The sequence below is a fragment of the Ranitomeya variabilis genome, chromosome 1 (assembly GCF_051348905.1).
Source record: "Ranitomeya variabilis isolate aRanVar5 chromosome 1, aRanVar5.hap1, whole genome shotgun sequence".
Taxonomy (NCBI): Eukaryota; Metazoa; Chordata; class Amphibia; order Anura; family Dendrobatidae; genus Ranitomeya; species Ranitomeya variabilis.
This window is the reverse complement of record NC_135232.1, coordinates 261550420-261567496: the sequence shown is the minus strand read 5'-3', so window position 1 is coordinate 261567496 and position 17077 is coordinate 261550420. Positions and strand designations below refer to the sequence as shown.

The following is a 17077-nucleotide window of genomic DNA, read 5'->3' as shown; positions in this document are numbered from 1 at the left end:
TATATAGAGTAAGCGAATAAATCACAAGATTACTAACGAGACTAAGAAATAAGGTAGAATAAAAGTTCTTTAAAAATAAATAAATAAAAACCATATATATATATCTATCATTGTATCACTTCTCCCAGTGTTATACCAGTGTATAGATAAAATAAAGAAATAAAGAGGCAAACTAACAATTTGGTATTGCCACGTCTGTAAAAGTCTGATCTATCAAACTATAAAATGATCTATGCAGTGAAGCAAAAAAGAACAAAAAATGGAACACCAGAATTGCTGTTTTACTTCTGCACAAATGTCAAGCTGTTTTTCACTACTTAAATTAAAAATTTTTTTTTTTTACAAGTTTTGCTGTAAGAATTTAAGCAGGGTGGGACTAATAAGTTAAAATATAACAGGCGGGTGTCTATACATGATGAGGATTTAACACCCGATTTTGTTTATTCATCACATCTTCCCCTGATGAGTCTTGAAAACGAAACGCGTTGGGAAGCCTGAATTCTGGGGTAATATGACTTCATGGTGATCGATGTGGGGTAATGTATGGAATTTGCATGTTTTGCCTCCCCCATTCATTTGACACCCTCGATATGGTGGATAAAAGAGTATGAGGTGAGATTGTTCCCTTTTGTACTAGTGGTCTAAGAAGGGCTACCTGATTTGTGTATGGCCTAAATACATGGCCGCATAGTTTTTGTTGAAGCTTGAGGAGTTTGTCTCCTTTTAAATGTGTGTAATATTGTACATGTTTGTGATTGTGTCTCTGGTTATATTTAGTTTAAGTATTCACTTTTGTTTTTGTTTTTTTTGTTTGTTTTTTTGTGTCTATAGTGTACTTATTTTCTTCTTGGTGTAGTTCATCTGGACTTTTAATAACTTTCAATTAAAGGTTATATTTTAACTTATTAGTCCCACCCTGCTTAAATTCATACTTTTTGGACTGGTGGTCATAGTTTAATTTTAAGTTTTGCTGTAATCATACTGACTTGGAAAATCTTCTGGATAGGTCATTTTTACTGCACAATGAGTGCCATAAAAACATACCCCAAAATCAATGTCTGAATTGCTTTTTTAAACATTTCATCACGCCTGGAATAATTTTTTGCCAATTTTTAAGTACTTTGTATGGAAAAATGAATGGCGTCAATCAAAGCTAAAACTCGTCTTGCATAAAAACAAACCCTCATATGGCTTTTTTGACAGGAAAAATAAAATGTATCTTGGAAGAGTGGGAGAAAAAAAAAAAAGTGCAGGAACAAAAAATCGTCACATGATGAAGGGATTAAAGACCCAGAGTTTACATGACTTCGATCAGGCACTGTGGGTGACATCGAAAATTTGATACCCCCAAGAATCTGATGTATGTTATCTCATACATGGATTCATTTCCATCCATTAGTCACGCTGCAATGTTACAGAGACACTGTGAGGCATCCCAGTGTACCCCATGCTGAGATCCTGAGCATTAGCTGCTAGGAGGCCATTAGGTGACCTCTCTGTGTTTTCTTCCCATTTGTGTCAGGCTGCGGCCAGTGGATGTGGCTTTTATGAAAGCTCTGCATGAGAAGGTTAATATCGTTCCGCTGATTGCCAAAGCTGACTGCCTGGTACCCATTGAGATCAGAAAACTGAAAGATCGGGTGAGTATTTGGAGAACTGTGTTTGTTAAAGGGAAACGGACAGGTCTGCTGCATCCTATCATCTCTGGCCATTATTATTAAAGGGAACCGGACAGGTCTCCCATTCTCTCGAACCCACAAGCATTTGTATATTCCTTTATAAATACCCTTCCTAACAAGCACTTTCTCCTAGACGACACAAAAACAGATGTTTAAAAAAAGTTTTTTACAGTCCGTTTTTAATATGCAAATAACCTTTTGACTAGTCAAAGGGGCGTTACAAATAAAAAATGGACAGTAAAAAGACTTTTTTAAAACATCTGTTTGTGTCATCCAGGAGAAAGTGTATTTATAAAGGAGTAAACAAATGGTGGTGGGTAGGAGAGCATGGGGCACCGCTCAGGTTCCCTTTAATGATAATGGCCAGAGATGATAGGATGCAGCAGACCATGGGTACTACAAAATAAATTTTAATTGGGCAATGAAAATTATGTACTTACGATGCTGCGTACTTGTATGCTCTGTTCACTGTTGTGGTAGTCTCTTTCCATTAGGTTTGGTTTGTGTATGAATGGTCAGAATATTAAGGCAATGTGCACACGTTGCGGATTAGGCTTAGCAATTTCTGGTGCGGATTCTGCATCTCTTGGCAGAAAACGCAGGTGCGGATTTGTCGCTTTTTTTGTGCAGATTTGTCGCGTTTTTGGTGCGGATTTGTTGTGGATTTACTGCTTTTTTTACCCCTGTGGATTTCTATAATGGAATGGGTACAAAAGCGCTGCAGATCCGCAAAAAAGAAATGACATGCTACTTCTTTTAATCTGCAGCGTTTCCGCCCGGAATTTTCTGCACCATCAGCACAGCGGTTTTTTTTTTCACATTGATTTACATTGTACTGTAAATCACTTGCGGATCTCCAGCGTTTCTGCACCGTAAAAAAACGCTGCAGATCCGCAGGAAATCCGCAACGTGTGCACATAGCCTAATGCATGCAATCTAAAGTAAAGGGGAACCCTGAAGACAGATCAGTTCATGGGGACAAAATGGATCATCTCAAATGAATCATGATGAACCTGCAAAAATGGAAGTCATGATACCAGAGTGAACAAGGCCTTATAGGGGTATTTTTATGTTATGAAATTGGTATAGGTAGTTAGCATGAAAATAAGCACGTTTGTAATTGACTGAGTTTTTCTATCTGCTGTCGTTCTGCTATGAGAGCTTTTCTCATAAATTGTTTAGAGCTCTTTACATTGGAGACTGACTACCTGAGCCTAGCTGAGTATGCACAGTAGCAACATTAACTACTGAGATCCAATTCTCCTCTCTCCAGCCCATTCGTTCCTATACAGCAGTAAGCTGCTCATCTCCCCCTCCATGTCAGCCTGAGGTGATGTTATCAGTCCTGTAAAATGACAAGCTCCCAGCCCACACCTGTTGCGGCTTCCAAAACTGTCCTTCTCACTGTCACTGCTCTCACTTTCCAGTTTTCGTAATAACTACTACTTTCTGGAGCAATGTGCTTGTTGAAAGACACTAATATATCTATTTGCCGTTAAAGTGATATCAGTAGACTTTACAACAAGCCACTGACTGACCGCAGTGTGTGACAGTAGCACCATAAGCTCAGCAGAAGGACAAACTGCTGAAGCAGAACTGTCAATCAGGAAGGAGTGCCGTTCTCCCAGCAACAAGGGAGTGAAGAAAATGGAGACCTGTGCACTGCTGAACACTCATGTTGAGAATAACCCTTTAAAGGGATTATCTGAGAATTTGCATTGATGAACCGTCTTTGGGACAGGCCATCAATGTTTTCTTCCTTTTGGAACAAGTCCTCAGAAGGGTTTTGCACTCTTAAGAAAAGTGATCCCCAAACACGTTATACTAGTAAAATAGCAAACAGATCAGGTACTCTTACTCACTGGGTCCAGCACCAGCTCTCTATTGCTGCTCCAGTCTCTGTGTTTTGGCTGCAGTGTACATCACCACTGCAGTCAATCACTGAGCTCTGTGGTTTTGCAGTTTGCTGATGTAGATACGAGCCACTGAGCTTAGTGATTGGCTGCAGTGGTGGTGTGCTCTGTTGACATGACGATTTTGCTGCTGCCAAAACACAGATACTGAAGCAGCAGTTGAGAGCTGGTGCTGAAGCTCGGGAGGGTGAATACCTGCTCTGTTTGTTATTTTACAAGTATAAAAGCACTAGTGCTAAATGTCTGTAGCTACTTCACTTAAATACCCAGCACAGCAACATCCTTTTTTTTATATAAGTGGAACTAGACAAATGGTCACATTGACTTTATATCAAAGTTTCTTATTAGGAAACAAGGCTACAGAAGTTAATAAATTCCAGCAACATCCCTGAGCCTTTCCATGAAGCTGTTGTCAATTTTATTTCCATTATATTGACATGTTTCTGTGAACTGTTAATTATTATTAAAGGGTTTTTTTTGCTTAGGACAAAAATTCATCAACGATAAGTTGATAAAAGTGCCCCAGCAATCAGCTGTAATCCAAGGAAACAAATTTTGAAGTGTCCATTTTCCTTGCAGTGCCACTATAGAGAAAATAAAGCATTACATAGGCAGGATCCTCCAGAGCAAGACAGGATATGTGTAATTGCTCCTTGGCCAAGAGATGAGGATGATCCTGAACAGAAAACCCCCTTTAGATAACAGGAATCACCGGGCGTTTGAAAATGGTTTTTCTAAACTGGGCATCCCGAGCTTGAACTCATTTCTCATGTTTTTCAGGTGAGAGAAGAGATTGAAAAGTTTGGAATAAAAGTCTATCAGTTCCCAGAATGTGACTCCGATGAAGATGATGACTTTAAACAGCAGGACAAGGAGCTGAAGGTGAACAGAACAAGCGATATTTTTTCTTATCTCCTTAATAATATATTTTGATGTATAGTATAGTACATATTATTTTACACTGTCCTATATCTTGCCATCTACCACAATGAGCCGGTGCAGTATAGTTTTCACCTAACTAGTCTTACTGCTTTTAAGTCTGTGTACGATCGTTCTGTTTTCGCTATGAATTTATCAGTTACTTTTCTGTTACAGGAGAGTGTACCGTTTGCTGTAATTGGAAGCAATACAGTGGTAGAGGCTAAAGGTCAGCGGGTACGAGGTCGCCTCTATCCATGGGGTATAGTGGAAGGTAAGTTAGAACTTCTAGTGTCACTGCCAGTGTGAGGATTAACCCACTTGTCTTAGATTCTATCAGGGTCTATACAAAGTTTTAACATTTATAGTGAAATAATCTAATGGGTAATCAAGTCTGACCACTTTTTTATTCCTACATGTTTTTTTTTGTTTTTGAGATATATACAAACATACGTTGTATATATCTCAGAAGTATGAAGTATGGTCCAGGGATGGCTCAATAATTTTCAAAAAAAGGGCCATATAAGAGACTGTGTGGGGGGCTGAACTTAATTTTGCTCATTATTACTGTTGTATTCCACTTACTTTACTAAAGGCTCCCTGATCCATCATTGTATTCACTGGTGTATGCAGAGACTAGTGAAAGTGAGACGCTAGGCTGGGGGCGGCTGGGTGGTGACACCACTTCATCCAGTTCTTTGGCTGTCACAGTCCGTGGGCCGCACTTTACCCATGTCTGGTCTATTCTGCACATAGCAAGCCTAAGGTTCAGGTTGTATGAGTAGTACAAAGCTATAAAGTGAAAGAGAGCGCTTGGTTTATTATTGCACATGGACATATGGAAGCCGCGCTTAGATGAATAGGATATGAGTAGACATTGTTGCAGCAAATCTGTATGTGAACATACACTTATGATATTTTCCACTTTGAGACAGCTTTTGTCTATGTTTTTTTTTTTTCAAGAGTGTATTGCTCCTAGCCTCCGGCTTTCCTGTGGATAGTGCGCTCCTGAAGACTGATAGTTCGGGCCAGTGGCATGGTTGCACTGCTGGTCTGAACCATGCATTCACCCTCACAGCTAGCAGAGGCAGCTTTAATTCTGCAGCATGAGAGATGGCGCAGGAGAACTGAAGGTGGGGCTATCCAACAATCCCACCAGCTTCAGAATGCCTTGAGCAGGCTCTGAAGCAATGTTTCTCAACTTCAGTCCTCAAGACCCACCAACAGGGCTTTTTTTCAGGATTTCCTATGTATAGCACAGGTGATAATTGCATCACCTGCTCAAGCATTAATTCCATCACCTATGCAGTAGTAAGGAAATCCTGAAAACATGACCTGTTGGTGGGTCTTGAGGACCGGAGTTGAGAAACATTGCTCTAAAGTATAGAGCCTTGCCTTGGAAACTGGCCACTCAGAGATTGCAGAGTGGTGGCCAGTAACCTAAGCAGTGGACGCTAGAGAATTACCATACCCTCTCTTCTTGAGAATAGAGGGGATTTTTAATAACAAGTAAATTGCAAAGTTGCTTATTTTTACAATCACTTTGCAATTTTAACCACATAAGAACTTGGGACGACGCTTTCAATGCCTTTTCAAATTACAGTTAAATGCAGAGGTGGATATAGGATTTTTATAGTAGAGGAGGTTTTATGGCTTTTGACATAGACACACTTAGATAGTCCACAGATACTTGCACAAACACACATACTATGACACCATTAACACATATCTGGTTATATACTCTGTATTTGTCACAGTGGGTGTGCACGTGTGTAAGTATGATTGTTCTATACGAGGAGCTTTAAGTTGCATACTGAATGTATCATGTACACAGCCGAAAGTCAGGTAAGTGGCGGCCAGTTGTGTGTGTGGTGACCTTAAATACATGGCATGTTAGAAGAAACAGGAATTACAGCCACTATATTTAGAAGCCATAACAAAAAAAAGAACAATTCTGCTTTTATTTCAGCTGTTTGATGTATGAATAGCAAAGCATTATGTCTATGAACAAAGCTCTGATTACAGCGGTGATGGCCACACTTCCTCTCCTTCTCAGACACATATTTTTCACAATGTGCTAAAAAGCCTTTGTCTGCTGCCAAAAACAATCAAAACATCTTCACATGTCATGTGTGATCCTACTTCTTTTAATCATTTAAAGAACCACTGTCTTATATCCTGTTCAACCTGTAATTGCTTCTAATACCGTTAACGATCATAGGCCCAATTCATCAAAGCTTCCACCCCAAAATTCTGTCATAAAAGCTTTTGAAAAGTCACAAAATTTAGGTGCAACTTACAGTTGTGCCAAAAGTTTGAAACTTTTGGTGTTTTCAGAACAGCTTTTCCCAGCACCAACTGAATGGGAGGAACTAAAGCAGGGCTGGACCCCACAGCTCATCTTAAAGGGAGTCTGTCACCCCCAAAATCTTATATGAGCTGCGGCCACCGGCATCGGGCTTATCTAGAGCATTCTGTAATGCTGTAGATAAGCCCCCGATGTAACCTGAGAGAGAAGAAAAACAAGTTACGGTAGATTATATTCACTCAGAGGCGGTCCTGATGCGGTCCGGTCCGATGGGCGTCGCAGTCTGGGTCCAGTACCTCCCATCTTCATACTATGACGTCCTCTTCTTGCTGCGGCGCATGCGTACTTTGTCTGCCCTGTTGAGGGCAGAGCAAAGTACTGCAGTGCGCAGGTGCCGGGAAAGGTCAGAGAGGCCCGTCACCTGCGCACTGCAGTACTTTGCTCTGCCCTCAACTTGCCAGACAAAGTACGCCTGCGCCGTAGCCACGGCAAGAAGACAAGAAGAGGACGTGATCTTATGCAGATAAGAGGCCCCGGACCGGACCGCGACACCAATCGGACCTGGACCACAGCGGGACCGCCCCTGGGTGAGTATAATATAACCTATATTTCTCATCTTTCAGGTTACATCGAGGGCTTATCTACAGCATTACAGAATGCTGTACTGTAGATAAGCCCCTGATGCCGGTGGTCGCAGCTCATATACGATTTTGGGGGTGACAGGTTCCCTTTAATTCATGACAAACTCTGGCATTCCTTACGTTCCCTACTTCAGAAATCTCACTCCAGTATCTGACTGTAGTGAGATTTCTGGTCTAGCTCACGGAAGGGCACGCCACTCATCAGACGTTCCAGATTCATGAAGAGGCGTGCAGATGTTCATGAATCAGAAGTCTTGATGAATCGGACCCTTTGAGTATAAAAGTATTGGAAGGAGCTCATGCCTACAGATAAGTGTGATAAAATACATTAGCCTGGCATGGCCAATAACAGGAAATAATAGAATTGTTTAAAGTATTCAGCACATGCAGATAAGATGTAGTGCAGATATGATGTCCTTTAGGTCCAAGTAGTATTGATCTCATTCACACTTCTATGGTTTCTTCAATGTCCTCGGATACACGAATGTGAAGAGCTGCAAAACCTGCACTCATGTAGAGACCAAAGACCGCATACAGATTCCCAACACTCAGCAAGATTATAAGATATGTGGGACATTCCAATGTTCCTCTTCCAATGTGGTGTACTTAATTCTATGCACTATATGTCCTACTGGGGGTCTCTAAGTGGGAGGAACAGGACAGAAGCTGAGAGCAATGATCAGGTCTTATCACCACACGATTACAGATTTAAAAAAAACATTTACCAGTGGCTAAACATTTCTGATGTCCAGGATACAACATAAACAATATGAAAGTTGTCATACTAAAAGGCAGCTTTAAAACACAAAAACAAAGCTACAGAATCTGAGGAATCTGCTCCAGAGACAGTGAGGGCACCAGGCCTCTGATCTTAAGGTACCGTTACACTAAACAACTTACCAACGATCACGACCAGCGATACGACCTGGCCGTGATCGTTGGTAAGTCGTTGTGTGGTCGCTGGGGAGCTGTCACACAGACAGCTCTCTCCAGCGACCAACGATCAGGGGAACGACTTCGGCATCGTTGAAACTGTCTTCAACGATGCCGAAGTCCCCCTGCAGCACCCGGGTAACCAGGGTAAACATAGGGTTACTAAGTGCAGGGCTGCGCTTAGTAACCCGATATTTACCCTGGTTACCATTGTAAAAGTAACAAAAAAAAAATAGTACACCGGGGGACGTGACAGACATCAGAATGTGAGTATGTACTATTTTTTTTTGTTACTTTTACAATGGTAACCAGGGTAAATATCGGGTTACTAAGCGCGGCCCATTCTTTGAGCTCAGTTTGTTTGTTTATTTAAATGTCCATTTATTATGACATGTCGCTGTTTGTTTGTGCATATATTTGTGTTTCTTTAAAAACTTTGTTATACCATGCCTGAGGAAAAGACCTAAGAAGTCTCAAAGTTTTCTGTGTAACATCATTTATTTTATTTTTATTAGCCATTAAAGGGTATCATAACTACAAGAATATCTTGTTTTTCCCACTGAGAGCAGTCTTTTTTCAACTGACTAACACAATACCACCCCCTTTTTTTTTCTTCTATCTTCTCACAGTAGAGAACCAGGCACACTGTGACTTTGTAAAGCTACGGAATATGTTGATTCGGACTCATATGCATGACCTCAAGGATGTTACGTGTGACGTACATTATGAGAACTACAGAGCCCAGTGTATCCAGCAGATGACAAGGTAAGGTGCAATAAAATAATAATGGCGCTCTCAGGAGATACATGGAATGTTCATTCTATACAAATCTAACTGCTCGTTTTTAGCTGGACTTAAATGGGCATTGAATCTGAAATACAAGTTGTCACACATTTTTACCATAGTATTTTATATAGTCAAGCGTGAAAAGAAAAGTTAAATTACCATTTTCCAGGTACTAGTACTTAACATGGGTTGTCAAGGCATGTACCTTTGGGATAGGTCATCAATATGAAGTCTGACAGCAGGCACACACACAGATCAGCTGTCATAAGCTGATTAGTGTGGGAGTCAGATGGCAGATCTTCACCAATCTGATATTGATGACCTATCCTCAATACTAGATGACCTGACAACCTCTTTAAAAGTAGCTCACATCTGCGTATATAAATTAGCTGAGATTCTCAGCCAGAAAAGTTGTTGAGTGACAGGCGAGTGTCATGTGTTTTTTTTCTCACCTAGCATCTGTATGTCATGTGAGTGCTATGCGAGTGCGCTTTTTTTTCCTCACCTAGCATCTGTATGATAGTGGTACAACATGCGTATGCAAGTTGTATGCAATTTGTTTTTAATAGCAGCTTTTGCATACAGTAATTCTCTGTCACTTCAATCTAGTTTTCGAACTAATAAAACAATCTTACATACAGATAGATACTTTAAATAGGTGATAGTAAGAAATATGGCAGTGAGATATATAATTAGTGCAGTGCTTGTGTAGTTTACTGTACTTAGCTAATAAATGTATTGTAGTTAGCTAATAAATAAAAGAAAAAAAATGGTGTGGGATCCCCCTTATTTTTAATGTACAGCTGAGGGAAAGCAGACAGCTGGGGCTGGTGTTATTATTCTGGGAAGAGGCCAATATCCATGAAGCTTCCCAGGCTATTAATATCAGCTTACAGCTGTCTGCGTAGCCTTTACTGGTTATTAAAAAAGGGGACCCCTCAAAAAAATGACATGGATCCCCCTATTTTTAATAACCAGCAAAGGCTAAGTAGACAGCTGCAGGCTGATAATAATAGGCTGAGAAAGGGCCATGGATATTGCCCCCCTCCTAGGCTAATAAGACCAGCCCTCTGCCGTCTCAGAAATGACGTATCCATTAGATGCACCAATTCTGTCGCTTAGCCTCTGGTCTTCCCGCTTGCCCTGGTTTTGGGGTTCATGTAAGCTCTATAGTGTTCGCTGACATGAAGCCCAAGGGACAATAATGGAGAGATGTCAGACACCCCCATCACTAACTTCTTAGTCCAAAGCAAAAAACACACACAAAGGTCCTTTAATTGTAAAAATCACTCCTTGACCCTCTTTTACCAATTTATTACTTTAAAAATATAAAATAATCCAAAGGGGTCCTCCGTATATCCGTCCCATGACGATCCCCGACTCTGCTACATCCGGATGCAGTTTCTGAGCGGTGACATTAGTAATGTGATTTCTCAGCATGGCAGCTGGAACACAATGACTGTAGTGTGTAAATCCGGCTTCTGTGATGCGCGCTGATGTCAGTAAGCTTATCGTAGTTCATAGTCGATGAACTGCAGTAACTTTACTGACGTCACCGCATAAGAAATATTTCATGCTGCGAGCGATGATGTCAGTAAGTTTACTGCAGACGCCTCTCCATCATCAACCCCTAGGCTTGAAGTCAGCGGACATCACACAGCTGACATTTTTTTGGACCCCCTTTTTAATAACCAGTAAAGGCTACGCAGACAGCTGTAGGCTGAGAAACTTCATTGATATTAGCCTCTTCCCAGAACAATAACACTAGCCCCCAGCTGTCTGCTTTTCCTAAGCTGGGTATTAAATATAAGGAGGACCCCATGTCATTTTTTTTCATTTAATCTTATATTTAATAGCTAAATACATGTACAGTAAACTACCTGAGCACTTTATTTATTCTGACTGTTCACACCCTGAATTTACTGTACTTGGCTTATGAGAAATTTGGACGGCATATGCATGGTCTGTGTGCAGTGCGATTAATTTTTTTTCTTCTCGCATACTTGCATTGGTGAGTATCGGCCATTTTACGCAGCTATACGTAGCATTCTGCAATTATTTTTCTTGCCCCAATTGCAGATGAGCAAAAACTCGCAGATGAACACTGCCTGATTTAATAACATTGGTGCGAGTGCAATGCAATTTGTTTTGCTCACATTGCACTTGCCGATTTTATACGCAGATGTGAGGGAACCCTATTTTTTAACGGAACAGGGTTACTTGACAGATTTATAATAGTATAATGCATAAACCAAATATTTTGTAGCCTTTGATGAATTGAGAGGCTATAAGAATATTGCCAAAGTCCCCTCCCATCTAATTTAGCATCTTCCATCAGTTTCCTCTTGGCCTCATGGATGGTTTTGTGGCCTCAAATTATGCATTATTGAAGGCTTATTATAAGCTAAATAGTTCTGAAAAAGCCAACTTGTATTTTAGACTTGGTGAGATCTAAATCACTTATTGTATTAAGCATCTTTGTGACTTACATAGAATAACCCATAAACTTATCCCGGGATAAGTTTGTTCCGTAAAGTCTGCTGAATGTTCCCTCTACTCCCTTTAAAGTCTGTAGTTGCTCTGCTTTGGTGTTTCTTGATGTGGTTACACAGTATATGCTAAGAACACTGCCGGGGCAGAAGATACATGCACTTACTGTTGGGTAGTTGTCTTGAATAGTGACGGTGTTTGAATACGACGTGAAAATAACTTATCAAACTTTGCAACTTTGAAAAATTATCTCTAATCTAATGCAAAATATAAAAATAAATCAGTAAGACTGAATATTGTAAAATACTGGCTCACACCCACCCCTGATTGAATAGCTTATTCCAAGGGAAAGTCATAAATCTTTAACTCCCCCAAACATCTTTAATTCCAGTATTGCCCGGGGTAGAGCTGCTTTAGCTGTGCACTCATCAGTGAATTTCCCTTATTTATTTTACACACTTTTATAGCACCATTAATTTCCATAGCATTTTACACAGCTCATCATTTCTGTCCCCATTGGGGCTCACAATCTAAATTCACTATGAATATATCTTTGTTAGTGTGGGAGGAAACCGGAGAACACGAAGGAAACCCACGCAAACACGGGGAGAACAACTCCATGCAGATATTGTCCTTGGTGGGATTTGAACCCAGAACCCGGGCAATATAATTCAACAGTGCTAACCACTGAGCTACCGTGCTTCACTATTGCATATTTCAGGAGTACAATACATTTTAGCCATCATTTTTACATGACTAAAATGCATCTTGTGACGCGAGGTGTGCTGTGTCTGATGACAGTACTTGAATCTTAGACTCTTATGAGCTAATTTATAAGTTTTGTTAATGTCTCATTCCAAAATAACTGGTTTTGAGTAGATGTATAGAAAGTTAAGCCCAAAGTGCATAACCACATGCTGGTGGTTTACTTGGCCTTAAATTTAGTGACAGGTTTGCCTTAATGGGGTTGCACCGTTTTCGTCAATAGGTCTTGGAATATTGATTAGTTCCACAATTGGTTGTATTAAAAAATAAACGTCTCTGTGCAGAGATAACCTTATGAATGTGCCCATGCTATGTACTGTGTTATTTGCTTTGTCAAACTATGTTGAGTCCTGCATGTTATGGTCGCACATACACAGTTTTTCGCAGGGAAGAAAGCGTAAGTGAATATACTGGTGAGAAAGCAGGGACTTTCAGCTGTTTGTGTGTGTGTGTGTGTGTGTGTGTGTGTGTGTGTGTGTGCAGTGTGTATGTGTGTGTTAACGCACTTCCCTGTCTGTTTGTTTTATCACAGGAGTGAAGTGTTACCAGTCAGTGACCTAAGAGCTAAGATGACTACCAGAGCTCGTCCCTCACTGACTTTATTTATAATGAGCTTACAGAGAAATGTGTTCCCTAACACTGAGAGTCCCTGCCTTGTCACCTGTATATTCACTTATTCTTTCTTCTATGGCTTTGGCCAGGAGCTGTGTATTCACGACCAAGGAACGTCAGCATCTTTACATGGATGGACACAGCAAAAAAACACAGTACATAGCAGGGGCACATAGATCAACCCCTTTAAACCTAAATGTCCCCATGAGATGGCTGTCGACTGAATGCTTGAATAATATTTTCCGACTCCCCCATATACATGACTGTTTGGCTTGGCTTGGTGTTCATGGTTTCCAGTGTGGGTCAGAAGTTGACCACTGTCAGACACCTCTGGCAATGGTTTATTTCCTATGAAAACAAAAGGATCAAAAGTTTAATAATTCCCAATTTTCCTCTCTCCCAACACTGAGTTAGAGGGAGAGATATAATGGTTAGCTGGCCCCACCGAAAGCTAACTTTAATGTTCAAGGAGCCTTAAGTCATAATTCGAAAACCTTCCATTTCTCTTCTTCATTTTAAGCAGCAAAAACTACAGAAAAGCTGCACTGTGTGAGCAAGGCAGAAATATCTGGTATTTGTATCAATTGTATTCTGATTAAGGCTTGGTATTGGTGGTAGCTCGAATTCTTGGCAGGCTCTAGGCAAAACGTTTGGGGCCTTACCCTTACTCATCCATAGTAAGGTGCTTGGACAATGATTTCTTGTGTGCACAGTTATTAGCACCATGAATGTGATAAGGTCATAGATCAGTGCGTTATATTTATTGGTAAATCCTGTCGTGATCAAATAAAGTCCTTGGATCCGAAATGCTGGAAAATTCTAACTTTAATACAACTAACATAATAATGCTTCTGCCATCACAGAGCTTACAAATAACTTATCTTATAACCATATTAACCTACAGTCTGATACATATTCAGGTCTGCATTATTACATTTTATCACTTTTTGTCTTTTAAAGGCATGAAGAAGTTTTGAACACAGCAGAAAGGTTAGGGTTAAACTTAAGTAACATTTTGCCGCCGAATGTTCCCATTATATGCTGTCTAATGATTTAAGGCAATTTAATAAAACATTTAGGGTCTTACTAATCTGTATGAATGTCTGCTCCCCTGTGGCTGTATGTTAGAAATAGAGCCTGAAGTGACTGTCATCCTGACGCTGTCGTTGGCCGTCATATGATATGATCACTTGACCGCATTGCTTTGGCTTCTTCAGCTTGGAATGTGGCATTTCTGCAAAAAAAGAGAGCAGGATAAGGAATTGAAAATCTGCAGTATGTTTTGAATTGTGCACAATTTGTTCCACTACATGTGGATAAGGATACGCCATTCACATACATTCTACCTAAATTGCTGCAGAGAGAGTCATCACTTAATATACTTTGCTTCATGTCTGAACATGGCCCAACTCTCTTCTGTCTGCAGCTTCTGAAATATGAGCTGTACAGTATCAAATAGGACTGTAAAAGGAACTTACCTAAGATGTGCTTTATCTTTAAAGGCGATGGACTCCTTTGACATTGAAAAAAATAGTTTTACATATATTAATCCTTACATTTATTTCTTAATATATTACTAAGTTTCAGTCTGCGATCTTCCTTTATTCATTTTCAAACCCTTTTTTATGCAATTTAGAGTGTGATCCAAGTTTTAGATTTTCCTCTTGCGGGAGTGTCTCTCCCAGTAATATAGGCTGGATATAATATATGTGTGTATCCAGAGTTCTGCTGTCTTCACTTGCTTTTGAGTATCAGCACAGCTCCAGAACTGCACATATTTCCTCTTCATGTGCTTTCGTCTTGTTCTATAGCCTGTTTTCTCTGCCCTACCAGAAGCTTTATAACTGACCATGCTGCAGACATATTTATATTATCCCCATCCCTCCTGCTATCTCTAACACTGAGAGAAAGAAGGGGAGAGGAGAAGATACAAAATCAGGAGCTCTGACAGATTTGTATCTGTATAGTTCAGCTATATAGAAGGACTTAGAGTCAATGACCAGCATAATTGAACATTTTTAGTGAAGACAATTTAGAAAGTTACGTAATTTTGCATTTTAGAAGCAAATGAACAATAAGAAAAAAAACTGTGCAAAGGAGTACATGGGCTTTGAGTGCTTGGTTGAGCACGCTGTGCAGTTAAACACTGTGCAGGGCCTATATGGAGTGGAAAATATGCCCAGTGCTTTAAACGGAATGTGTCATGTAAAAAAACGCTATTAACCTGTATATGTGGGAGTAATACTTTTCTGACATCATGTGGCTGCCGCACTGAGAGCCCCACTGCCAGGGGATAATGAATTTTATTCCCTGGCAACCACACTCTTTCGGTCATAGGGGTGCACGACTCTGATGAGCTGGCTGTGAGTCATTGTGGGGGATCAGGGTTGCCACCACCGTTCTCTCTGCACTGAGCAGTGAGTGAAACCGTTCTGGTCGCACCCCTGTGGAATGAATGAGCATGGCCGCCGAGGGGAATAAAGTTTATTTCCACCCAGCAGTGGGGCTCTCAGTGTGGCGCCACAGTGTCACAGTGCTAATACCTGCAGATTAACCCCATATGGGCAGGTTAACAGTGTTTTTTTTTACATGGCCTTTTATGGATAAATACCAGCTACTTATAGTGTGCAAATCACATAGTGTGTGGAAGCTATTGGCTACAGTAATACAAAGGAAAAGTGCCATCTTTAACTATAGGCCTTCATGAAATCATTTCATCTTCAACTTGCTTATCTGTTCACAATAACAGTAATTTTGACCAGGGGGTGCCCAAACTTTTACATGCCACTGTATAGTGACATAAAGCTGCTAATTAATGCTGTGGTCAGGGTTGGACTATCCTGCATGTGCCAAGTTGTCTAAGGGCTCATACTCACTTGTGAGCAACTCGGATGAGTCTCGCATGTTAATACCCGGCGCTGCTGCCGGCACTCAGATAGGAATACATGCAGCCGCACGCTCCGCTCCCGAGTGCCGGGTATTGCCGTGCGAGACTCATCCGAGTTGCTCGCAAGTGAGTATGAGCCCTAAGAATGATAATCTCCTAAAAATGCTGATTGTATTGAAGCAGCAGAACACAGCCCAGTAAGTGACATCTGACATCAGGGTCTCTGCTCCTACGTTCTGGTGCTCTCAGATGACATAGCAAAATCCTGCTAACAGATTCCCTTGAAGGGTGACTAAACATTTCAGATACTTTTCCCATGGTATCTCCACTGTTTAGTAGTTTGGAGTGGTGAGGGTCTAGCATCTGACAACCCCACTGCTATGTCAAAATAAGATTAAGAGTGTCCAAGTTATTCTCAAACTTGAGCAGAGCAGGGAAGGAGCTCAACAGAAAGTCTGTGGGTTCTAACACCACCCTGCTCGCTTGCTAAGCTGAATGCTCTCAACTTTCAATTTGTACATTCAGTTAGGGTCTCAGGACATGGACCCCCAGCCATCAAAACTGCTAAATGGTGACTACAGTATAACAAAACATTTTTAAATGTTTAGTTTCCATTAAAAGTCACACTAAATGTCAGGTTTGTTAAAAGCACATAAAACTGTTCTGCATGAAATACATTTTATCTATTAGAACTTTACAAAAATGAATGACTCCCTTGACAAGAAGCTTTAGGTACATGAAGTCAGCTAGGGGATGATATTCTATCAGCAAAGATGATATGTAAGTAACAATGACACCCAAACAATTCATCTTAATTGCTTCCTCATTGCTCACTCTTGTCTTTTGCAGCAAACTGACTCAGGATAACAGGATAGAGAGCCCCATCCCTATCCTTCCACTGCCAACCCCAGACGCAGAAACAGAGAAGCTCATAAAAATGAAGGATGAAGAGGTATGTAATATGCGCTGTCCTGCTCGTTGAGCTGGACATGATGGTTGGCGTAGGATGATGAGCCTTCCTTGTTATTGCCATATGGTGCATTACGACGAGTAGTTCATCAGTAAACATGTCACCGATAATTAGATGAGTGAGCAAAACACTTGTTCCTAAAATGAGTTGATCATATATTTCTGCAAAAAAAGTT

At 40.6% G+C, this 17077-nt stretch overlaps 1 protein-coding gene across 5 annotated transcripts in view; it reads left to right on the top strand.

Annotated features, from left to right (window-relative positions):
* Nucleotides 1-17077, top strand: part of SEPTIN5 (septin 5) — a 98946-nt gene that overhangs the window by 62740 nt on the left and 19129 nt on the right. For 4 of the 5 annotated variants that reach the window (XM_077293406.1, XM_077293407.1, XM_077293408.1 and 1 more), the window contains 6 exons: nucleotides 1523-1640; nucleotides 4373-4474; nucleotides 4688-4784; nucleotides 9022-9157; nucleotides 14006-14035; nucleotides 16782-16884. In XM_077293406.1, coding sequence (XP_077149521.1) covers nucleotides 1523-1640; nucleotides 4373-4474; nucleotides 4688-4784; nucleotides 9022-9157; nucleotides 14006-14035; nucleotides 16782-16884 — 586 coding nt within the window. The remainder of the gene's footprint in view (nucleotides 1-1522; nucleotides 1641-4372; nucleotides 4475-4687; nucleotides 4785-9021; nucleotides 9158-14005; nucleotides 14036-16781; nucleotides 16885-17077) is intronic. The other variant, XM_077293405.1, reaches the window with a different exon arrangement.